General features: G+C 42.7%; 1 protein-coding gene across 1 annotated transcript in view; it reads left to right on the forward strand.

Annotated features, from left to right (window-relative positions):
- The first annotated feature begins 411 nt into the window (after window positions 1-411).
- The window catches only part of LOC112557585, a 31,615-nt gene continuing 6,228 nt past the window's right edge, over window positions 412-25,798 (forward strand). The window contains 10 exon segments of the mRNA XM_025227541.1: window positions 412-470; window positions 9,515-9,585; window positions 15,683-15,806; window positions 19,036-19,184; window positions 19,759-19,903; window positions 21,064-21,324; window positions 21,327-22,112; window positions 23,164-23,301; window positions 23,777-23,875; window positions 25,643-25,737. Of these exon segments, the coding sequence (XP_025083326.1) occupies window positions 9,523-9,585; window positions 15,683-15,806; window positions 19,036-19,184; window positions 19,759-19,903; window positions 21,064-21,324; window positions 21,327-22,112; window positions 23,164-23,301; window positions 23,777-23,875; window positions 25,643-25,737 (1,860 nt within the window). The 5' untranslated portion in view covers window positions 412-470; window positions 9,515-9,522.

Raw genomic sequence — 25,798 nt, forward strand, 5'->3', positions numbered from 1 at the left:
TCATTCTTAAAACCACTGCTAGCCTGGCAAACACTCGGCTGGCTTCCAAGGGCAAGCCCAGTCGGCAATGTCGGCCTAACCAGTCCACCCCCACCGTCACCGTCACTACCACCACCACCACCGCCACCACCATCGTCACCAAAGCTGTAACAACCCACAGGCATGACAGCCGGTGTTTCGGGTCTCAGCACGAGATAAAGCAGCAAGTTTTCCCAGAAAGCTGACAGTCTTAGCGTCTCCCTCCGCCAAGCAGCATCTCCTCCAGCGAGCGCGTGGCCTCATCTCCTCTCCTCTCCGCCTGCGCGTGCCGGCGCGTGCCTCGGTGTTTGTGAAAGACTGCACGTGAGGGGACCAATGGCGTAGTACCCGCGGCTCTCAGTCTCTGGTGGTGTCATTGACGGCGACGGCGACCACAAGGAGGGCAGTTGAGGATCACGGGGTTGCCAAGTGCTAGCTGGAGAAGCCTTCACGTGAGTGTTGCCTCCCTTGGTGCTGTGTGACCTCCCCTTCTGCTTTGACAACGACACTCCATTAGTAGCAGATCTTGCTGGACACGAACACGACCTCTTTTCGTGATTTATAAAAATGTTCCATTGTTTATTTTTTAACATTGTTTATTTTTTTGTCCCTCCATCATCTGTAATCTTAAGTTTATTTCAATCAGCGCACGCGCGAGTCTCTGTGTGTCTTTTGAGTGTAGCAGAAACCATTTTTTTATTTGTAGAAGTAAGTTGGATTGCTGCTTAAAACAGTTTTAATTGGAAAACATTATTAAAACTCACAAAGGATTATTTTAAAGCTTTTTTTCATTTTTTTTTTCTTAACAATCATACAATCATACATTTTTCTTTCTGTCTTAACTTGACATTGTCATTCACCTTGCTACCATTTGTTCTTTGGCTTGTCTGCCTTTCTATAATATTCGTCCTCTTTCTGCCATGTCATCTTTTGGTTTTCAACGTGCATAGCGCCAGCCAGAATACCAGTGTTTGGAATTTTAATCGTGGATTTTTTGGGATAGACGACCAAAATTCTTCATTTACCGAAAAAAGCTGCAGCAGGTTTACATCTTGAGCACACGTGACCTGGGCAAGGGGCGAGTTGTACAACTTCAACCGTCTGCATAATTATAAATAATTATCAGAAATAACCTTTCTCACTATACGGAGAGTTGGTTTACCCTGGTTTTAAAGCACCTGTAGAGTACGGTATTTTAATCATTGGGTAAATATCTTTTCAAGATATTATTTCCCAAATCTGGTGAATACATCCCCCATTCCGTTCTGGAGATAAACAAACATCCCCATTCACAAGAAGAAGTCAACAACACAGAGGTCAGAATAGTGCATAGATAAGTTTTAGTTGCTGAGAACTTAGCCAACATGATGGCTGCCACGTGTCAGATCATTAACCTGATGGTGGTCCTCATGTCGACCTTTCTGTGCATTGACGAAGTTTGTAGGCTTCGTATGTACCGAGAACAAGAGATCGAGTTTATCCTCCCAAATCAGATATCGCACTGATATTTTAGTCATTAGAAAACCATTTTACACCCCCACCAGACTTTAACGCTTGATTGATTTTGTGTTTCCGACCAATGAAAATAGTTCGATTATTCTGGTCAATGTGAGGTCCAGCCTTGCTGACAACTGCAACATGTCTCGTCAGGTCCTCAAATTGTCTCCTTGCTACCTATCTCACATTCATTTTATTTGATTTGGTAGATTGTCAAATATTTCTTAAGTTCTCGTATCATAATCTGAAGAACCACTCACTACTTTCTTGCTTTGCTATTTTGACAGTCTTAGACATTACCATTCAGTGGTTTCTGTCACATTTTTGGCCAATTAAGAGGAGCTAAATAGTTTGCTAGTATTCTGTTGATATTACTTCTTTTAAGACAGATTAGTTCTTGCATACACATATGAGAATATAGTTTGAGATATCATATAGTTAAGTATTTATTGAGTTAAACGTTTATTATCAGTAGCTGCACAAACCTCTTTGTTCTTTTCTCTCTTTTTTATACACTTTTCGTTGGATGAGCGAAGGTTACCTCAGTGCTTGTGTTAATTTATAATCAGTCTCTCTCTCAACTGTTTGATTATTATACGTAATCTAAATTACTGTCATTATTCTGCTAATTATACCTTACTAAGGACTTCATTGCTGCCGTTTATCTGCAAGTTAAGATATCCATGCCAACAACAACCAAAACAAAAAACAAAAACAAAAACGAAAGAGTTTGTAGCATAATTATTTCTGCTTGTTTTTATTAGCACGGTGTGCTTTCACCAAACATTTCGGCCTTAATTTTCTTTTGTTTGTGGGCTCGGAGTGAAAAGCATTCATTAACCAATATTATCGCTCACTGAATTGTGAAACCAAACAACAAGCCGCCAACCTTTCATTCACACATCATTGCGATGTCAGGAGTACAGGAATGAGACTAGTAACTCATCATCTGAATAACTCAATATGTATGTTTGTATGTGTTAATAATTATGAACTCGGATACTCTATAATTACTGTTTAATGAAGGCGCATGCGTGGTGCTGCCGCGACCCGCTGTCCTGCACGTGCCAGTCACGTGACAGACGACAAACAACTCCTCAGATCGATGCCATTCAAGTGGAGACTTCGACAGTTTCTGACTGAAGCCTTTTCTTAACTTCGTCGAAAATCCGCTAAAATTGAAACTGCAAGAAAAATCTTCCCTGCTTTGCAAAAAAACAAACAAACAAATTATTTCTGGCCTACTTGGGTTACAGGAGCATCGATTACCACGTGAACTTTTGTAGAAAACAGAATTATTTTCCTGAAATAAAACAACCTAGTCCAGCAAACACTGGTTTCGACACACCCGCATTCTACTTTAGATAATCTTGTGTTTAACGCGAATCCGTTCGTTTAAGTGAGTGTTTAGTTGAACAGCTCTCCATGTTGATAGTAAGAGCTCCTGAACACTGGACCTTCAAACTGTTTGTGAAATAAATAAGGAGAAGATGAAACCAAAATAAGCCGCATGAACAAATCATCTTAAATGAAGCCTTCGCATTCTTTTTCTCCCTCTCTCCCTCTGTGTGTGTGTTATGCAGTGTATAAATATGTACGTATGTCTGTCTGTCTGTTTGAGCTTGAGTACTTTCGCACGTGTCGGGGTCCCTCTGAGCGAGTGCAATTATAATTTATTCTAACTTGAGTACGCATGCGTTGTTAGCGCTTCCTGCCACAAGGCGTCGATGTTCCACCCACAGGCCCGCTTCTGTTTTTGCCATCAAAGACTTGTACAAGGTGACCAGCTAGATGAGGGAAGCCAGTGTTTGAAGTGCAATACTCTCAGCCCCATGGACGCGATCGTCTCCGCAGATAAATCCACTCTGGAGTGTTTGTGCTTACTCCTATGTATTTACTCACTAGTGCAACACCGGAAAATTCATCATTCGTATGAACAGGCATGCATGGAATCTATCATCATAGTTGTTTTCAATTTCCTCTCAGACTTGCGAGTTCTTAGTTTAAACAGAGTTATTAATTTTGTTTTTATGAACGCTTTATATATCAACCTTTGGACTTGTCGGTCTAATTTGTCGGTTGGTCGGTCGGTCGGTCGGTCTCAGAGCTGGTTAGCTGGCTCTTGACAACATGCTTAAAGAACACAACTCAAGCTAACAACCTTCTTCAGATTATTATGGGAGGCCCCGATGTCCACGCAAGAAGCTGAGTGTCAGAGACGTTGTCTCCGGTCGGCAGGTGCTACAGGAGGCTGCGAACATCGCTTGTCTGTGGGTTTTTTTTTCCGACTGAGATAATTACTTATTTGCCCTCGGTCGCAGACTTTGTGGAAGGAAATAGTCCATCGTCTGCAGACTGCCTTCCTCTGTGGACCATGTGGAAAACACAGTCGGGCCATCTGTCAACTTTTATGGCGCATCCACCCTGCCAAATCCTGTTTGGAGAAATATTTCCTGAGCAATCACCGTCTCGCAAAAAATATATAGATATAAGCAGAAAACATCTGCAGAGTTACTGCATCGGGGTATTGTCAGCCATGGGAACTCGGGGGCAACAGTAATAGAGATACCTCGGGAGGTAGAGAAGAATATAGCGATAGAGAGAATGATGATAACGAGAGAAAGAGGAGCCACAGCACCAAAAGAAGGCTCGGTTTGGTTCACTTTTGTGATTCACCATCCATACCCATCATGTTAGTATTCCCAATGCTACTTCTTGCTAGTTATGCCTTGATTGGTTATTTCCTGCTAACCTTTGCCGGGGATCACCGAATCACAAGTCAACGCCCGCTGCTGAAACCTTTATGCAAATATTTGTGTTCGTTCACCGGCAGATTTCTTAATCTTTCCTTCTGTCTATGATGGAAAAATCAAAATCGGCAGAAACTGTCCATAAACAAGACCAGAATATACTATACCTACACCCGAAATAGCCGACATTTACTCAAGTTTCATCACTATTCTGCTACAGGTAGCATGCTAGATGCATTTCACTACCAGACTACACAGCTGCATGTTTCATATGGCAGAGAAAGCAAACAGACTGGTAAAGAAAAGATTAATTATTTTGTTAAAAAACCGTACTTATTCGAATTACAAAAACTGATTTGGATGCATAAGCCCTGGCGTAATGATGGATGGAGAAAGGAATACACAGAAGCTGCCAACGCCAGACGAAACGGACGGGTAGTCAGGACAAACGGTGTGAGTACCCGGCATTCTGTTCTAGACATGATATTATGGAGTGGCCCTTGCTTCTGTATTGTTATGGACCAGCGAGTGTGCAACGTCCATTACTGGACATTCTTGTCACCTAGAGTGGCAGGTGGAGGGACTCGATTCCTACACGGGTACGACGATGAGTTTTTCGATATCCGGCTGGCAATTTTCTCGATGCAAAGTGAGGAAGAAAATTCTGGCCATTCAGATTATGAGCCATCCAGATTGTTGTCATGTTCCGTCCAAAAATAACCTAGCCAATTCATTGACCTTTTTATTAGGGAGGGGGAGATGTTTTTCAGCTTGTCCTCAACAGGTTCCAGTGATTTGTGCGAATATGTATACAACGGGGGTAAAAGACAGTGACGAGTGGTATAAAAGACTATTTTAGTATCAATTTGATAATTTTATATGATGGGGTTTGCAAGAATCTAAATATTACCTGTCCATGATAGCAGCAGCAGAGAATGGTCAAAGAATATTTAGAATCGCAACTGTTGTTCAAACTGACTAAAGCTCTGTCCTGTCTTTATTGCACGTGTACCGGCTAATGTCGAAGTCCCAGAAGACTTACTGTTTCTGTCACGGCAGCTTCCTTGCTATGTGCATGGGATTACTAAAGAGTTCGGAAATATAAGGCTACTTCTCTAGTATTTCAAACAATAACCAGCTAGATAAGTTGTAATGAAAGAATTTCAGGCTTGAGGTATGTGCATACCTACTGAACGCCGTCAAACTCTGGCATCCTTGAATGATGCACAGACTCCGGCCCACGACTAACTCCTCCTCCCTGAATAAAGTCCGAAGTCTGGCTGCTTGGATGACATTCAGTTGCAACTGGAGGTCCGAACATTCGTGAAACACTAGCTCTCCACTTGTAATGCCTTTTGGCGCTCAATCCATTGCTGCAGGACATGTGACTGCATTCTGTGTTGTACTTGGCATTGTGGACAAAGCTTGCCAAGAGATGGCGGACATCATTATGTAATTATCCAAATAAGAATATTTGCTGAGATATTACTCTGTCTCAGATGTCATAGCTCCTGTACAATGATTGCTTGAGTCGGTCGATTGGATGCCTGTCTTCGGTACTGGAGATCAAAACCTTGATTATTCGTTTATGGCAAGAGAAGCTTAAAATGTTCCAAGCGTAAATTATGATTCAAGTGTAGGGACAAAACACCCTGTAGTCCGCTCAGAACACTTTTGCTGCAAAGAGATTTACTTAATAATCAGTATTTTAAAAAGTCAAAGTAAACTTGTTCTTTTCTAGAATGGCTAGTTTAGTATTTCCAGTTTCTAGTCCAGTGCTTGGCTGCAATCGTTTTTGACTACAAGAGTTCAAGCACCTAACTGTAATTACTGGAAATTATGCAACCCAAATGTTTAAATGCAGGAGATAAGAGCATGAAAAAGTTGAGTGCATGCTTTATGTCTTGAGTACAGAGGTTATTTCTATTAGCAGCGGCTCAGGGTTTAGAGGGAGGTCTGTCTGTACAGATGGTGTCAGTGGCGAGTCAAACCTGAAGTTTTTTCGTTAACCTTAGACACCTCACACACACACATACACATGACAAGATGTAAGACCAGGAGAAGTTTAGTTTCCTAATGTAAAGCAAATTGTCTCGAAGGGACACTAGTATGACACTTGTCTTTGCTTCGTCCGACTGTCAGAAGAAATCACAGTAAGAGTAGGTGGACACGGATGGAATCCGATGCCGGACATGCTCCCCACTTCTCATCGACGTGTGCACACAATTAGGAAATGAATGGCAAGGTTGCCATAACACAGAAATGGCGTGACGCCTTTGGTGAATCGATGAAAAGACGATTAAACCATAGAGGCATGGCGGAACCGATGGAGGACAATAAAGCGAAGACTGCGGACAACAGCCTCAACCTCGATGGAGAACAACTCCTGGCTGGAACTCGACACGCCCTATCGCCTGTAAAACCCTCCACAACCGGAAAGAAATCATATTTCTTCGCCCTTGGGAAACAGTTGTGATAATCACTGGACAGGGACGGCTAATAGGATGAAGTGTCAAGGATGTTAGGTGGAAAGTTCAGGGTCGTTCGAATGTTCTTGGTATTCAGATCAGATATACCATCTTAAAGCTGTCAATACACCAAGTTAACTTCTCGCGCCAAAGAACATTGCTTGGCAGAAATAATGGTTTGTGGGTAGATATGTGGGCACATGGAAATGTGATGCTGAGGAATATGTTTCTGATTGAATAGTCCTTCAAACGTGCCTCGAGTTATTTGACAGCAAATTTCAACCTGCGAGACAAGCCAAAGACAAGATGTAGTGTTGCCCTCTTGCCTCTGTGACCAATAGACCATCATGATGGGCGGAGGTAGGTTGTAGCAGGGAGGAGGGGAACATCGTGTGATGGTCTTGTGTCAGCCATTTTGATTGCAATGTAAAATGTTGATTTATCTACCAAAAATATTATTTGACATGCTCTTTTGGTGTCTGGACACAGAACTGATCAAGTACAGCCAAAAACATATACAAACCTGGACATTCACATTTACATGTACACTCGCACACAAATACGAACATACATCTACACGCGCGTGCACGCACGCATTTTATATATATATCCATGTATGTAACAAGCACAATACAGACGCACAAATGAACTCTCTTGTCCTTTAGTTCTTTGAAGGTTGAAGGTCAGGGTCGGTGTTCCATTAGCTAAAGACTAAAAAAAGAGGTCATAGATCATCAGCCCTCGTTTTCCAATCAAATTAATGAATGGACTAAATGAATTTCACTCGATTAGCGTGTCATGGTTGTCAGTTTGCTTTTACAGTAATTAAATTTCCCCTCCCTCACCGCCTTTTAAAAATAAAAATGGAATAAATAGAAGATAGAGTCCAGTGGACTCGTTTTTCATTAGGCTGTTGCACGCAAGGCAATCAAGTGAAGACTACCTGGCTTATTATGCGGTCACAACTCAGCGTTTAGGACGTCCAATCAATACCTGGACAAAGCAGGTGATTTTCACCTCCAGTGATTTCCGTTTGTCTTACCTCAAGGCCAGAGAAAGGGACATAGTCGCTGGAAACGATCTTGCCAACTCAGTCCAGTCCAGTGGAGGTTCCTAACCCAGTGTCGGATGTTTCCTCTCTAGTCCAGTGTTGTGGACGTGGTGTGCGTTGGACTTCACGAGTCTTTACCGTATTTGGTGTCGCCATCTGTTGGAACATCGGCATCACCGGGGGTCGCCAGTCTCTTGTGGCCGAAGCACCTACTTCACGGCTTTTACCAGTGACATCACGGAGGAATTTTTAGCCCGGCGAAAGCAGGAAACAGCTGAAAGCGATGGAACTCAGGCAAAGAGGTAAATGCTAATTTTGCAGAGCTAGTCTTTTATCCACTGCACGGTGAACTGCAAGAAATTAATCAAAAACGCGCTTCAGAGGAGAAACGCAGTTGCATATATTTAACAGAGTTATGAATTTTTATAGCATAGGGAATTTATTTATCCTTTTATTATTATACGTTTCTCATTGACTGCAGTACTTCGAATTCCTATCTTGGACCGAATTTGAAAAAAAATGAGAAAAAAACCTGAAAATTATTCGCTTTGTACTGTATACATTATATTCAATCCTAAATGCAAAATAAAAGAGTAAAGTTCGCAGGGGAGGATACTGTAGTTTATTACGATACAAAAATCCTATTTCATCACCCTAAGCATGCACTCTGTTTAAATTACTATTTTTTTCAAGATTTTTCATAGTCGGCTTTTACTCGGGTTATTATTTACAAGCTTGAAATAATTCTCACGTTTTAACCTGTCACAGATATTGTTTGCACATGTCGTTTTCTTATGTCGTATAACATCTGATGCCGACACATTTGAAAATGAAGTGTTTTCATATCAGAATATGTAAAAATACTCGACTCAAGAGAGCAAAATAACATAGTGATTGCCCAGGTCACATAGCTACTCAGTGGCTGACCAGCCATGATACAGGGACAAGCCTTTTGCTTTGTCGTTGATGTATTGTGAACTCAATGGGGTTAGAAATAAGATTGGATATTTTTTACACTGTACCAGTCTCGTGGGGTTGTCCCCTCCCTCGTGACCACGTGAACCTCGGAAAACTTGGCCGTTGATTGTGTCGTTCGTGAAGTTTCGTGCGTTTGGTGATTTTAATGCAAAGGTCAGTCCAGATGCATATCTGCAGTGGATCGGAACAGTCGGCTGCTTCGGCGACAAACCCCAACATCCACAAGGATACCGAGAAAACCAATGGCCGACCCAGAGGACCTGCAAGTTCTGCAAGATCGAGTGGGCTATTCGGAACCTAAAGGGAGGAAAGTTCCTGAGGGTACACAATATCCCAGCAGAGTTCATCAAAGGTGGCGGATAAAAGATAGCGAAGGCTCTTACCACACTGCGCAGGAAACTCTGGGCAACCAAGACATAATTGAAGGGGTGGACAGGGTGTTCACTGGGGGACCTTCTCAGGCGGGTGAAAGACCAGCTTTGCTGGCTTGAGTTCACTTCTGACGAGTTCAATCACATCTCCCCTCCGACGCAGCCAGCAATGCCTCGCCAGTTTCGGGATAAACTGAATGAATGAATAAATGAACAGTTTCTTAAGAATTCACTGAATTTGACGAAAATTCTAAGTTTCTTTCTCTGGAAAGCTTTTTTTCTTTTGTTTGGCTTTCCCAGCGCGCTGTCGTGTTCTAGCTCACCTCACTCTGTTGTCTAAGGTCTCCTGTAACACTCGACACTTTTCTTACTTTCTCACAGACGGGGCCATGATGCGGCAGCAGCAGGTCTACCCCGGCGCCAGTCAGCTGACTGTCCAGGAACAAATACAGGTAAGTCTAGGAAGAAATACAAGTAAATATAAGAACAAATAGAAGTGACAGTAGAAGCAAATGCAGGTAAGCAAACGCAAATGAATTCAGACGCAAATAAGTTTAAGGCCGCTTCCAACAATAAAAAGAGGTGATCAGGCGTGAAAATACAGATTACATTGTGGACTGAACACTGTCACAAGCTGACCAGAAACTTGTCACAAGCTGACCAGACACTGTCACAAGAACGATTGTTTAGAGAAAAAGTAGGTAACTAACACTGAGTATGGCAGTTGGCTGCTGTGGGTCGTATTGTTTTCAGGGTGGGCCATATCAAAGACCAGTGATCATGCTTTGGTGTCTCTTTGGGGCTATCTAGTGAAGACAGGGATGACGACAATCATGTCGTTAAGCCGAGTAATGAGCTCGAGGGTAATTTTCTCGTAAGGGGGCCTTACCGAGGGGAATCCTGTTGAGACATATTCTTGCGAAGGAGCGAGGCCCGTCTGTGTCAGAAAGATTAAAGGCATCCAAGGAGGAAGACAGATGGCTTGGTTTTTGTTTCTTCCTGAAAAACTTTTGTCTGCGTTTCTTGGAGGAGACAACGACCAGAAAGAGCTTTCAGTATAGCAAGTAGATGAAGATGCTAACAAGACAAAAAACTTTCAAGTCAGGTTTAAGGACGACAGGGGGAATGTTTAAAAAATGCAGACAATTCTGAAGGAAATATAGGAAGCGTGAAGGTTACAGACAGCCCTGATGGAGAATTAAAGAGAGAACAGAAAATAAGGTTTGAAGGAAGTGTAAAGGGGGCCACAGCCCACACAGCTATATATGACAAAGAACAATGAAGAAAAACAAGAGTGAGAGTGGCAAGTAAACCAATATTTAAAATATCGAAAGCAGAATAATTTATATTCTGTTTTATACAGCAAGTTTGTTACCACACACATTGTACAACGGGCAACTGATTCTCACTTAAAACAATAATACTACAGCAACAACTGTCCCGCAACTTACCCGGCAAGTGCTCATTTATAAAATATAAGAGTATATATTAATATGTTATTTATAATATTATTAATTTATTTAAAATAGAAAATAATGAGCAGAATGTTATAAAGACTTAACTATTCTGTCATCGCTTCATTTGTCACCATTCTGCTTCTGTTAAGGATGAGTAGAATAAAAACGATTTTACAGAATAGAAAGGTGAGCATGAAGTACTCAGTATCTCCACCAGCCTTGTCGTAATATTTATATTTGCAAATAAAATATTTTAGTGTTTATCTCGAGAAAAACCCGATAGTGGCAACAATAAGCATAGACACTAAAGCTGTAGATGGCCATCACAGTTCACATATAATATATTTAAAATAAACATTATTTATTTGCTTTTTAGTTTCAAAGTACACAGCACTGAGTGACAGAATGCTCGGCTGAACTTCCACTTTCTAAATTTAGCGACTATAAAATTGTGCAACGGCTGTTGACAGTTGCTGCACACAACAATTTCTTTGATGCCTGCCATGGAGGAGAGGAACACGTGTACGCCATCTGGCGGGCAAGAACGATGACTATCGTGACAACATCAGAGTTGCCTTTCTTGTGGGCATGGTCTGGTGGCGCCAGCGTCGGCATAGTAGTACAGCTGATGTGACGTCAGCACTGCTGTTGGGCTATTTTTAGCCGCAGCGGGAGGAAAAACAAAAGTGAGAAAAGTGACAGAGGTGCAAGATGGCGACGAGCAGGAATGCGCGCATGCCTCACTCCCATAAATCACGTTGTGCGGGCTGTTGACCTACATTACGTCATAACTGACATCATTTCTTTGAACAACAACAAATAACTCCAAGATAATAATAATATGTTGAATTTGTTTAGCACTTTTCCCACCAGTATAGGCAGGTTCAAAGTGCATACTAAAAATAAAAATAACGAAAAAAGAAAAACACACAAACATAATAACAACGAAAAAAAAAATACATTTGTAGAGTCGCAGTAGATGTGTTTGCGTGTCCTCTGAGACATCAGCTCCACTTCTGTTATTATTCAGATGTTTCTTTTGTGAAACAATCCTAGGACAGGTCGAACTTGAAATGCTCAGGAGAAGAGGAAAATCGTATCAGGCCTTGCAATGGACGAAGCTCTGCAGTTTCCGAAGCAAGAATCGAAAGTGTTGTACCATTGAATCTGCAGTGATATATATTTATATTGCATCTGTAGTTATATATATATTTATATTGCATCTGTAGTGATATATATATATTACCGTCTGCAGTGATCTCAAATCGCTGGTACCTAACTTCAAGAAACAAAGATGTGCTGGTGTAGAGCTGGTGACTTGTTCAGGATACTACAATTGACTAGCTTCCTAACACCATTCAACACCGGGACTTCCTCACACCACGATGAGTTTATTCTAGACGATGTTATGCTTAGCATAAAATGACTATTGAATATTGGAATAATAAAAACGTATAATTTGGAAAGGGGACTGAGGCAAGATCACTCTTTGAAACAGGCTGGAGACAAAGCTACTTACTAATAGCGAGCAAATTATACCTGGGATGCTGACCCTCAATACAAGAGGATCACTTGGATATGAGACCTGGGACATACAGTAAAACTCTCTGTTTGGCAGGTTAATAAGGCACGAATCATTTTGTAAGATTTGTTAACATATATTTCATCGGGTACACTTAATTAATAAAGGAATGGGGATCGTACGAAGGGGGAGGACTGATGAAACAAAAGAGTGTTTGGATCCAATTTTGCTAAAAGTAGTTCAGTCTGAGCCTCTACCAACCACAGGGTCGTACTTTTACCATCGCATCTCCTCAGATCATTGCTCCGGGCTGTGTGTGGATACACTTTGGGAAACAGGCTTCACAAATAATTGCTTTTGCGTGGTTGATAGCATCATACAGAAAGTGATTTGTAACGAAAGCACTAGCGACTGTAACTGTAGCAGTAGAGATTGGCTGATGATGATGACGAGCATGAGGACGAGGATGTTGAGACCTCAATGTTTTATTCTTAAATGGTGATGAAAATCGTTCCCTTGATGTGTGAGCTCCAAGCACTCAGCGTAATTACAGTATAAAGAGAAACTTGTTGTCGTCAGTCTTGGGCTGTAGACACACGGCAGGTGGCGGACATGCGCGGTACGAGCCAACGGCCTGTTGTCGTACCTCGTGTTTGTTGAGATTTCACACATCCAGAAAATGTGAGTGAGGGACGAGGGGGGAGAGGGAAGGTGTAACTGCAGTGGCACACCCGTGTGTCCCCGTAACACGATCCGCGATGTGTAGAGGTGTCCTGTGGCGGCACGGCGCTCAGTCTGTCGCAAGGCGTCGCAGCAGGATGACTGCTTTCTGGGGACATGGATGGTGGCGACCAACAAAGAGTGCACAAGGTACTGGGGACTTAAACTTCGCACTTTTCTGTCAAAATGTTCATGTGTATTATTTTAAAGAAGAAAAACACGGTAATGGTGATGATGATGGTGGTGATGATGATTAACGATGACGACGACGATGACGACGACGATGATGACCACTTGGCATTATTTATCTTCACACTAAGATATTTTAGGTTGTCATTACTTGCTTCAAAGTTTACCGAGTTCCATGTAGTATGTTCTTACATTTTATATAGCAGCAACAAAAATAGATAACAATAAAGTGCGGTAATGTAACATATTTACATCGCTGTTCATGTTAAGTGATGTTCAGCAATCCGTAATGAAGGAAATATTTATTCCCAGCGCTTGTATCCAAATGAATACTTTGACTGGCAATAGTTTTGACCTGTATTGTTCAAACTATATGAGACACAACTTTGTACTATGCAACCTCTGAACACAGGGAGTAATGCAGTGAGAATTGAGTTGCTAGAGAACATTGGCTATTTATACTTCTTATCTGAACAAAATTTATTAACTCAAAACTTAGCTACTGACAAAATACGGGTAAACAGTCACTATAGACCACGGGGTAGCAGGGTCTGACATAAAGACATGAACTGCGGGCACGTGAGAGTAAATAATTGCTAAAAAGATTGGGAACTTACTGCGAGCGAGGTCAGGAAGAGGGAAATGATTGAAAAGTGGTATATACACAAATAGCTCACGACAGAGGAAAGACGATGACCATAGCAAATCATCGTTGATGAATCATCATTGTTCTCATCGTTGTCATCACTACAGGGTACTAGAGCATGCCATAAGATGTGTCTGAGTTCTGTTGCATCTGACCTGTAAGAGGTCATTAACCCGCCGACTTGTTTTCCCCTGCAGAATAGCATCTTGAGTATTCATTCAGTGCGCAGATGCATTTACAGGGTTATTATACAAATATCTCCTCCATTTCCTGCTCTTAGGAGAGGAATATCTCTCTTCTCCAGAACATGAAATGGCCGTAAAAGGGCCAGCAATCGACGTGGATTAGCATGTAACCACCAACATCTCGGACATTTTCTTGGCTCTGGACAAAAACATTCCAGTTTGTGTTTTCTTACATTCACTGCACTTATTATCCTCTAGAGAATGAATCCGTTATAATACGGATCATCCACTCTGACCCACTGCTTTCACACTGATAGTCCTCTCTCTCACACTCACCAGCCAACTTCGACCCCTGACCCAGCGACCTCGACCTTCACCTTCGAAGGTAAAAGTCAAAATTTTTAACTTCCGCCTTCTCTTCCGTCCGCAAGTCAGATGACAGTTGTTCAGATTGTGATCTGTTTGTTCACACTACACTTGTGTCCTGCCCTCACCAACAGCTGAGACGAGGAGTGGTTGTATAAGTTCTCCGTTGTGGAGAGTGTGTTGTCCAAAAGACTTGTTTGTGGCTGACAGCTACGTCAGCACGTGGAGGGATGGATGAACACAACAACACGTGCCCCGCTCATCATCCTTGAAGTGCCTACGTGTCATCCACGCATGACTGCACTTCACTGGGGCAACGAGCGCCCGCAGGGGATGTAAATACCTCCCTGAACATGACGGCGACGACGACAAGACGACGGGTCACTCAGGGCGCCGGCCGGATTACCTTAATTAATCCGCGAGAAGGTGAAGAAAGAAAGCTTCATCTAATCAGCGAAGTCTTTCGCTCACGCGCGATTGCAGAGACGGAGAAGGTCAATGAACGAGGGAAACATGTTTGGGAATGTAAAGTACACACCTGTGTACAGGTGTTGAGACAGCTAATTAATGTGTTTTTCCCACTATGTCACAACACTCTTTTTTCTTGTTCATTCTTCATCCCTTACCACTCTCTCTTTATACTTTTCACCTCATGTTTTGCTTCTTCTGTTTTTTATTTTGTTTTTTGTTTGCTTTGTTGTTGTTGTTTTTTGTTGTTTTTTTTTTTTGTCTTGTCTTGTTTTGGTTTTTTGTTTGTTTGTTTGTTTTTTTTTGTGTCCGTGCCCTGACCCCTATTAGGCGATTGTCTGCCGTCTTCCGGCAACAGAACCACAACCGAGGTCAGCAAACAGAGATAAGAGGTTCATTTTTTCCTTTAATTTAAAAGTGAGAGTTCTCTACGTGTTGTCGCGCATTTGATGTTGATTTCCTCTTATGAGGAAATGCAGTGATGAGCATTTTAAAAAAATAAATTCATTGAACAACAGTTTTTATTTTCTTAAACCTCTTAAAATGTATGGACATGCAGACACTAATCATTTACTTTTGCAAATTGTCTTTTTTTTTTTTTTTCGTGCACCACAATTAGGCATGGAGCATATTATATTGGTTTTATTTGTTTCCAAGAAGCATGGGACTCTGATGGCTCTTGTAGGCGCGCTCTACTAACATTATTTCCCTCTTCAGTCTCACGCGCATGACAATAATAGCCCCTACGTGCTATTGAGAAATTCCTTGTCTGTCAAAAGAGAACGAAAAAGCTGCTTTACTTTCTCCAGACTGTCGTCTCCCTGAATAGTGTGTTGTAGCAAATGGCTGTGTGACTACTGGTGACCATCCTGCACATGTCAGCAATCTTGAGCACTTTCTGACCACAATCTGAACATTGCTGACCGCGATACAGATGTCACGCCAGCTATTGTTGACCGTGCTACAGATAAGAGTGACCTCTGACCCCTGTTGCAGAATGCCTCCCTGATCTCCATGGCGTCACGCTCGGAGATGGACGACGAGGTGGACAGGCTTCTCAAGCGAGGCAACGACAACATCTTCGTCGCTTTTTGCAGAGGAAACCCCACCACTCCGGCTGGTGAGCTAAAGTGTTTGTGTACGTGTATGCGTGCGTGTGCGTGTGTGTGTGTGTTACTGTGCGCACTTGTATTAACTCGTCTTCAGCTTCTTCTTCTTTGCTATTTAACCCTACCGCTGTCGCCGATTGCCTGTATTCAAGTATACTCGTGTTGCTGTATGTTTAACTCAGTTTATCCAACACACTGACCGGCACAACAACAAAGTAACGGTAACGCTGCCATAGTGTTTATTCACAAGTCGATAGCAACTGCAGCCATGCACCTCCTGCTGCTGTCTGTGAGGAATTCCTGACACAAGGCGGAGCATCATTCATATATACTTTCATTCAGTGGTTTCATTTGTTGTTGCTGTTGTTGTTTTGTTGTTGTTGTTGTTGTTGTTGTTGTTGTCACCGAATTTTCGAAAGAGTACATTACCACCTTTGAGATAGCATCTCGAGTGTAAAAACAAATCATTCTCCACATTTCTCTCTGTTACATGTTTCCTGCCTTACTGCATCTGTTTCCTGTTCAGTTATCTCCGATTTGTTTAAACAGTTTGTTTTCAGTATCATGGACACAATTCAGACTTTGGAAGAATTTTGTATACTGTGAACAGCTTACATTTTTCATTATGTCTATTGTTTACTTTCCCTTTTATTGTCATACTTTCAATTCTTTGCTTTAGAAGGGCTGCAGTTACAATGATAAATTTAATGTATGAGGTTTAATAGATTTTAGCTTAAATTTTAGTTTTTCCGGAGACGATAAAAAGTGTCGACCCTTAGTTCTCACTTATGCGTAGAAGTATTAAGAGAATCTGGTCAAATTATCGCATGAATTAAGTTAGTTAAAAATGTCATAATAAACCAGTTAACACTTTCGCCGAACCATTAATTTGGTAAAGAAAACAGCGCGCAGTAACTGGAAAACAACAGCAACTACTTGCAGGACACATTGTTGTGTTTCCATGGTAATTTGTCTTTTACATGCTTCGCGATGTTATGTGCGACATACGCATGCATAGTTCCAAAACAAAATTTTTCAAGAATATTCTTCAAATCAATGTTCAGTCCGTAATTTCTAAAACTCTTTTGTTCTGTTTCGCTCTTTAGCCCGTAAATGAAATCATTGAAATTTTAATATCACGTGATGCAGATTACTGCGACTCACGTGGCGCAGCTGCGGTCCACAGCTTGTTAACCTAAACACGAAAACCAGAAATAATGGAATTCATGCTGTTGCTGCAAGAAAAGGTGGTCTGAAATCAGATTTGAATAGAAAGTCCGCCACGAGATAATCAGAGATTATTCTTACGAATAGTAATGCCAGGAGGCAATGTCAACAACGGCCAACAACAACACCATCAGCAATGTATCATCAGACAGAGAGAAATGAGTGTGTGGACACAAATGCATCTCCAGTTCCGACAGTTTCTATCCTGTGATGTAGAGAAATGACGGAACTTGCGTCTGAAGTTGATGGAAAACCCGCAGGTCACTTCCTCTGAGCATGCGCATTACTAGTGACATTTCCGCTTCGAGGCGAAACACATGGCGTCTGTAAGGCGATTATGTTTTGTCTGTTTGTGTTGATGATTATCACGAGCAGATGGTAAATAAGCGGAAGTTTAATAGGACTTCGAAGGTTTTGGCAGTGCATAGTAACTATCGTGTTTATTCAAAGCTAGCGGGTACAGGATGAGGTCAACCAGTTCAAATGTAGACTAGTAGCTTCAAATGGTTTTCAAATCCCGTTTGTGTGTGTTCGTCTGCTTGTATGTATCGTGTATGTGGTGTGTGTGTGTGTGTTTTCCAACGATTTACAATTATTCTTGAGGGAAATTACTGTTTGGCTCTTGGTGGCTGATAAATATCGTATATAACGTACGTAACATAAACGTGCTTTAACTTTTCCTGGACTTGCTGCTAAGATAAAAAAATTGTTCTTCTCATCGCGAGTGTCATCAACATCATCATCGCCACCACGCTCAAATGCACGCTGACTGATCTCGTGTTCAAGAAACTGTAAAAAGTGTAAGCACCTCAAAGTAGCACTCAGAGATTCACTGCCCCACAGCCTGGACCCCGAATATCCAACAGACATTTACTTTTGAAACATAAAACTGATTAATCAAAGTTAAAGATTCTCTGAATTACTAATAAGGTCAGCAAGTGCGATAAGGAATTGCTGCAAGATGATAAGTTGCAAATCAACTATGTATTTTTTTTTTCAACCCACATAACCGAAGAATTTGAGAGAAAGTGGGCTTGAGGCAGAGCCGCGCGTACCTGGCAGGATAATCTCCAAAATTCAAGACCGTCGTGAGAGGCAGCATTCCGAAGATTGAAACAAAATTATTATCGAGCGAGGCTGGCTCCTGCCAAAACTCCGAGTGCTTCATATGCGACACAGAATTCGCCACAAGTTATTTATGAATCACCGAATCCGCGCGAACGCAGGTTTTTGCTTCTTATGGTCTGGGCCCAGCGGAAGTGAGTCTCGTCTTGACCGCCTCGTGCAGATGATTCGAATCACCACGAGGTTTCTAATTCGCCCGAGCATCAGCTAAAATCGTCCACCATAGTCAGAGTCTATGGCAGCACACGAGAGAGAGGACGTTGGCATGTGAGGACCAGACGGCCGGATATTCAGATGGCGCCACTGGTCTCACCGTCGCCATCACTGAAGGGTTTCCCGTGAAACTTCTCCCCCATAACATCACGTAATTATTAGATGAAAGGAGCACCGGAGATTGCCAAGCTTATATTTTTGTTAAATATTCTGCTAAGGTGTATCAGAGGTGAGCAGCGAAAAGTCTTCGAAGCTGTCATTTGTCACTTTGTTGGGCTTGTCGTTTCCTGGACTATCGTAACAAAAGGGAAGGGAGGAGAAGGATTGAGCTGTCAGGGTATTTGTCAGTCTCACTGTCGTTGTCAGTATAAATGTAAATGTCAGTGTCATAGCTATACTTTGTCTTCCCCTCCCTGTCAAAAGGGCTTGATGTGAAACATTGCACTAATTTGCTTATCCTCTCCCCTCCTAAATAAAAAATTCTCATTGTCATTTTTTGTTTCTCTTTCTCCCATCATGGCGCGTGCCTGCTGTTCTTCACACTCGCTCGTTTCCATCAAAACCGGGAATATATCCTAAGCATGAACCAAAACCGAAATAAGCGGTCTGATGTCGACCAACTGTCATGACCAGTGAATGGAGTTAGTATTGTCTTCTCTTCTCTTCTAACTGCAGGCAAGCGGATCCAGATGGGGAAGATGTTGACTTTGACCCTGCTGCCAACCTTGGCCTTGCTGATCATGTCTATTGTTGATGTCCGGGACACCGCCTATAAGAACGTGGCCAACACCGCCATCAGAGACGTGGTCATTCTGAGCACAGAGGTGACGCACGCACTCACTCACTCACTCAAACGAGCTTGCTACTAACTAAATGCAGACAGGCCAAAACACCAATAGCAAAACATTTGTCTCAAAAATTGTAAAAGATAGATAAAGAGATTGGGTGTGTGAAGATTGAGTTAGGTTTGTCTTCGCTTAGAGAATATTTGATATAATTATAATTTGTGGCTGTCTTGCCCAATTAAGCCAGTAATTACGATGACATGGCATCAGAACAATGACCACAAAGATTTTATGCCCACAGAGCCAGCTCTGGGTCAAGGAATTTTGCAGTACCACACATACTGTATGCCAAGCCATACTTTAGGTCAAAGACATTCCGTTATATCTTCAGTCTTGTAGTCACAATGTTCTTAGGTAGTCGACACAAGAAATAAATTCAATTCGTCTTTAAGATCTATCAAAGTGTATTTCTTATAATGACTATATATATATATACAAGTGAAAATATTTCAAAATCTGGGAGAATACCCCTATGGGTTTCTCGAGATACACGCTCATATTTGCAGCAATTCCCTTATGATACACCCGTAACATATTTGTCCCTTTCTTGCAGGTTGGCCTCTTTGTTCACTTTCTTCAACGAGAACGAGGCTATACCGCCATGCACGCAAGCTACAATGACCAGACGACAGAGAAGTTGGTGACGGATAGCTTCCGTGAGACGGACGCAGCTATGGCCCAGCTAAATACCTGGCCAGGTGAGACACAATCAACCTCCTTGCTGGAGAGTAGGTGAAGCGGATTTTTACGGGTGGCTGCACATGGGCAGGGATTGAACTGGTGGCAAGCTGAACCCTTTGCTCCTTGAAGTCCTCAGCGGGGACTAATTAACTTTTACTATTTGTTGACGACCGGGTGGATCCCAAGTTCACCTTCTGTTCCAAACAGTTAATTAAGCGAGAAAAACTGTTTTTATGAGTCGTAATATTTATTTTATGATCTCATTAAAAGGAGCGAAGTGTTCCAATTTTTTTTCTTGTCCTAGAAATCTTCTCGTCTGAATGGTTTAACGACGAAATGCCTCTCTACGGTTGGAGATTTTGTACTGTAACAAATCGACGAAAATACAAACAGCAAGAAATAAGGATTTAACATTAAAAAACACATCAAAATCAATTTGGGAACTTTTTGCGATATGTTCGTGGTGGTTTGATATTTTTCTGTGAAAGATTTCTTTTAACTTGTTCGTCTTCTTGTTTCGTGTAACTTGTAATTATCGTGCAGAACTTTAGTGAACACATTTGTTACCGCTAGAACCCTCTGGGACAGGCAGTAAATTTCACTTTAGTTTTGTTTTAATGTCCTTCTTACGTGGACAAAGCAATATAGACAATCTTTGAGGACAGGAGGCTAAGAAAGAGGATCAGAGAAAAATATCCAGTTCTCGTCATACTGAGCACGTGTGAAACATGCTAAAGTGCCATAATTCAAAGTATCCCATACATCTTGTTAGAGGTGTGTTGCGGGTGCTGCGAACCCAGTTCCTTTATGTACACTAGTGACGGAAGAGGAGTTAACTAAACTTTCTCGGCCATTTTAAGAATAGATGTACATCGGGTGGAATTCCATGGAACAAAGGGGAAGCTCAGCAAATTAATCACAGATGAGTGTTGCATGGAACAATTTGCCATTAAAAAGCCGCGTGATAGGGATTTTTTATCTCACTGTCCATCGATCTTTCTTTTCAACCTCAGGAATGTTTCCACGTGCGCACTAAAGAAAAAGAATAGCATGTTTAGTAACACGTTTAGTAAATGTGTGGTCAAGAGTGACGACAATGATGATATGACGACGATGATGATGATGTTGTTGATGATGAGGAAGATGATTGATGATGATGATGATATGCGTGCGATAGGTCAGACAAACACCCACTTGCCGGAGTTCCCAACGGCTCAGAGCTTCCTGGACGCGCTGAAGAGCCACCGCGCCGACTTGGTGCCCAGGCTGAACGGCAACCACACGTACCGCACAGAGATGTCCTTCTACATCAACCTCACCGACAGCCTCATCGGCTGGATGTACCGCGCCATCCAGTTCGCCAAAGACGGTGACGACTGGCGCCAGCTGGTGGCCTACCAGCTGCTGCTGAGCAGCAAGAACGACATCGGCATCGAGAGAACCTGGGCAGCATCTACTACCTGTTGGGCCACTTTAGCCACGAGGACTACCTGTGGTTCTTAGAGAAGCAGAGCATGGGTGCCGGCAACCTGCGAGCCTCCAAGCTTTTCTCGCCAACTGTCACGGCCTCCATGGAGGCGCTGTTGTCCAAGCACGATCAGCGCAACACGACAGAGTTCATCGTTGCCATGCGGCAGGAGATTAGCCACGGCAGCGATAGATGTGGAGACAATATGTCGGAGCCGTCATTCCCGAAGAGCAAGTACTGGTTCGACAACATGACCATCTACCTGGACACCATGTTTGAGGTGCAGCAGAAGCTAGCCAACGAGATTCTGGAAAACGTTAGCAACGCTCTGCACCGGGACACGCAGGACATTGCCTTGAGCATCGCCCTCTTCACCGTCATCCTCATCATCTGCCCGGTCATCCTCATGTCCGTCAAGGCGATGGTCTCCGACATTCAGCGCTACGCCAACACGCTGGCTGACCAGACCAAGGAGCTGAGTCGCGAGCGCAAGCGTGCCGAGTGTCTGCTGTACCAGATGTTGCCGGAAGCCGTAGCCACGCAGCTGAAGCTCAAGAAACAGGTGTCCGCCGAGAGCTTCGATGATGTTACAATATTCTTCTCCGACATTGTAGGATTCACGAAAATTTCAGCGTCCTGCACCCCCCTGGAAGTGATCTCCCTTTTAAACACTCTCTACTCATGCTTCGACGCCCGGCTGGAGCTTTATGATGTCTACAAGGTGGAAACTATTGGCGACGCCTACATGGTATCTTCAGGTACTGTGTGTTTGTGAGCGCGCGTGTGAGTGTCAGCGAGTGAGAATAGAAGAGGGAAAGACTTCAGTAGGACCTTTAGGTTTAAGCAGCTAACTAACCTCTGCTCAGACTTACTGTTCGGGAATGTCTTTCAACCGAAGAAAATTTAAGAATTCGTAGTCCTTGTATCATTCAGTAAAAATTTGTTGATTACGTACTTGATTACAATAATTTATAGAAGAGATTGGATCGTAATTGCATGAATTTTTTAATCTATATTTAATTAAGAAGCTTTGATTGGTACAAAAGATACAGAGTCTTCAGTTTGGGGGAAACAACAATAAGTTGTGACTACCGAGGCCCACGGATGTTCTTGATTAACTTCCCGGTGGTTGCTTCCCCTTTTGTGATACTTCTGGAACATCCTATTAGTCTTCGCTAACATTGCTGTGGGAAATGATTACTCTGCCTTTTATCATAGCTTCTTCAACTCGTGGACAATGATTTCATCTCGATATGACAGAATTACTTGGGACGCTTGCTGTCCGACCTTGGTCCTCATTCGGGGTATTTCGGGAAATACTAGTCTGCCTGCTACTAATCTTCCTCGGACGCCCTGACAAGAAACTACATCCTGTCATGCATGAAATCTCACCTGATCCTGCATGAAAATCGGGGCTTTTCCTGCCGTGTCCTCCAGTCTGATAGTTTCGTCCATTGGGATCGAAAAGTTGTCAGGCTCACAGAGTTTCCTGTAACCATAGCGACTAGTCTGGCTTACATCGTCAGGCAAATTACAAGGAGAACGGAGATATGAGATGGTGTGTTCATCGAGAACGGCCATAGTACTGTTTGTTAGCTATTTAATGCACACGTAGCGTCTTAATCACTCTCTCTCTCACTCACACACATACAAACACAAATACACATACGCACACGCACGCGTGGCACTCTACATCCAGTATATGCTTAGCAGTCACAGAAAGACGATTGTTCATTCAAGTAAACGAGTGTTAAGGACAAAAATTTACAACTTATTCTTCACTGAAGACAGAAATTCGTTAACTTCTAGGGGTGCCCAGGAGAAACGGCAGACGTCACGTGGCCGAGATTGGGACAATGGCGTTGGACTTAGCGCACCACGTGACACACTTGGAGATCCCAAACCTTCCTGGGCGCGCGCTTCACTTGAGAGCAGGAGTAAACACAGGTAGACACTCTCTTTTCTTCCTTGCACATTCTTTCCTATTCATTCTCTTTCTCCTCCATCTCTCCTTCCCCACAACCTACCTGCGCGTGGGCGTATATATATATATTATACATAAGTCTTCACATGCATGATTGTGCATGGCTGCACCTGTGTGTACCTGTTAGCTGTATGGGAGGGTGGCAATACTCCTAGATTTTCTTTTACGAGACAATGGTGTTTTAAAAATTCATAGCTGTGAAATTTCAGTCAGTAAGGTAACTTCCGCTGAATTTGCATTAATTTTATGAGCAAAGTACTCTTAAAACCTATTTATTATTGTGTTTTTTCACAAATCCTCGCGTATGAGAACTGTTTTCACGAGGATAACAATCTTATAGTGAAAGGCAAATGAAGCAGGAAGTTTATTTTTGTCAAAATGTTAATCTTGACATGCTCCTGATATGCGGTTTGTCGTTGTTGGGATGACATGATTCAGGTCCAGTTGTGGCAGGTGTAGTGGGATCAAAGATGCCGCGTTACTGTCTCTTTGGGGATACGGTCAACACTGCATCCAGAATGGAATCAACTGGAGAAGGTTTGAATTTCTTTATTCCACTTCTTCCCTTATCTTCAGACGCCTAAAAACAAGCAAGCGCGCTTGTGTGTGTGTGGGTACAAGTGTGTATGTGTGAGTGCGAGTGTATGTGTGTGGGTGCGAGTGTGTGTGTGTGTGTGCGAGTGTGTTTGTGTGGGTACAAGTGTATGTGTGCGAGTGTGTGTGTGTGGGTACGAAAGTGTGTGTGGGTACGAGTGTGTGTGTGGGTGCGAGTGTGTTTGTGTGGGTACAAGTGTATGTGTGCGAGTGTGTGTGTGTGGGTACAAGTGTATGTGTGCGAGTGTGTGTGTGGGTGTGAATGTGCGTGTTGCTGTGTGTGTAAATGTATTCCCTCATGAACGGTAAGCTCATCGACCTTACATTGGCACGGCGCAAAAAGCGCCAACAGCTCACCGAGTTATTAATACGGTCAGGCTCGCGGTCACCGCTCCCATAAGCAAATAAATAACAAACTGTATCTCTGACGTCATTAATATGTTTCTCCATACTGCCCACATTTCTGTTTCTTGATCAAAACAGTTATTTCAGAAATCTCTTTGTTTTACTTTACAAATCGGAATAAAATTCTAAAATATGACCACTACTCATTTTCAGCAGCTCGTTCACGCTTCACTTCCTTTTCCTAGAAAGAAAGATACAAACATCCCAATGCCTTTGTCAACATCAAGAAGTACTAGCGACAACCATCGAGATGATTGACATTATTGAGTCCCATGAGATAAATCGTGTCCCCCATGTTTGCAAGGTACGAAGGTTCACGCGTACCGACTCTGGCATCTCTCATGCACAAAGGTTGTAACTGCAGCAGCAGCCACACGGTTTGTACCTTCTTGTTGTCGTTGGTAGCCTGTTCACCTGCACCACCACGGCACATAGCCGCAGGGCGTCTCCTTTAGCGGCTCGGGATCACAACCGACAAATCAAAAGATCGCTCGGTGTCGAGTGTGTGTCACAGATAGATTGCGCAAATGCCAGAGCCGCGATTGCGTCCTGCACATCCGGGTTCTTGTCACAGAGTTAGTGCCAGCTGACATGGAAACGGTTGTGACAAGGATGTGTCATCTCATTGAGAGTTCAAAGGATTGTGCGATCCATAATCAGTGACCATGACGTTCTTCATGTCATCCAAAGAATTCTACGATTTCGGTGATCTCTCCCCCCTCCCCCCCAAAAAAAATAAACAAATATTGCTTTAGAAAATCTCTGCTCAGCCTCGATTCGATTTTACATTCTTTTTGATTTACATGATGTGGTATAAAGAGTGCCCACCCATTTATTTCCGCCTCTTTCCGAGAAATGGGAACATATGTTTCGAAATGGGTGGGTAGAAAGTCGGTGAAATTTCAAGTAATCACAACTGTTAAAATTTACAACCATTATTTATTTATTTTATTGAAATTTTTGCTAACTCAAGCCATGTCTGAAGTAAATTTTAAAGTAAAGAGAAGGTAACAGCCGACCATGTACGTGTCGCCTGTGAGTAAAGAGCAGGTGAGAGTAGGTCCAGGTCTTGCAGTCTGCTCCCATGCGACTGAAGCGCTCTCCTGTCCAGATGGCACAGACCGCCCAGACTACAGCAAACGTTTCTTCTCAAGACTTGCAAATCATTTTTTTAATGAGAGAAGTTTGTGGAGCAAGAATGGAGAAGTTAACTGGCCACTAGCCTTAGTTAATCATCTGTTTGTCTGTCTGTCGTTTTCCCTTCATAACTGTTTGTCAAAGATGCGTGCTGGATGCTCATTGCAGCGGACAAAATTCAAGTCAGCCCCACCACATACAATGCGCTGCTTGCCTTTGGATCGGAATATACTCTGGAAAGCCGGGGCTTTGTGGAAATCAAGGTCAGTGCATCCTATGTATGCATCTACCCACCTGCCTGTATGTGTATTTGCATATGTGTTT

Source organism: Pomacea canaliculata, linkage group LG2 (assembly GCF_003073045.1).
Source record: "Pomacea canaliculata isolate SZHN2017 linkage group LG2, ASM307304v1, whole genome shotgun sequence".
Lineage (NCBI taxonomy): Eukaryota > Metazoa > Mollusca > Gastropoda > Architaenioglossa > Ampullariidae > Pomacea > Pomacea canaliculata.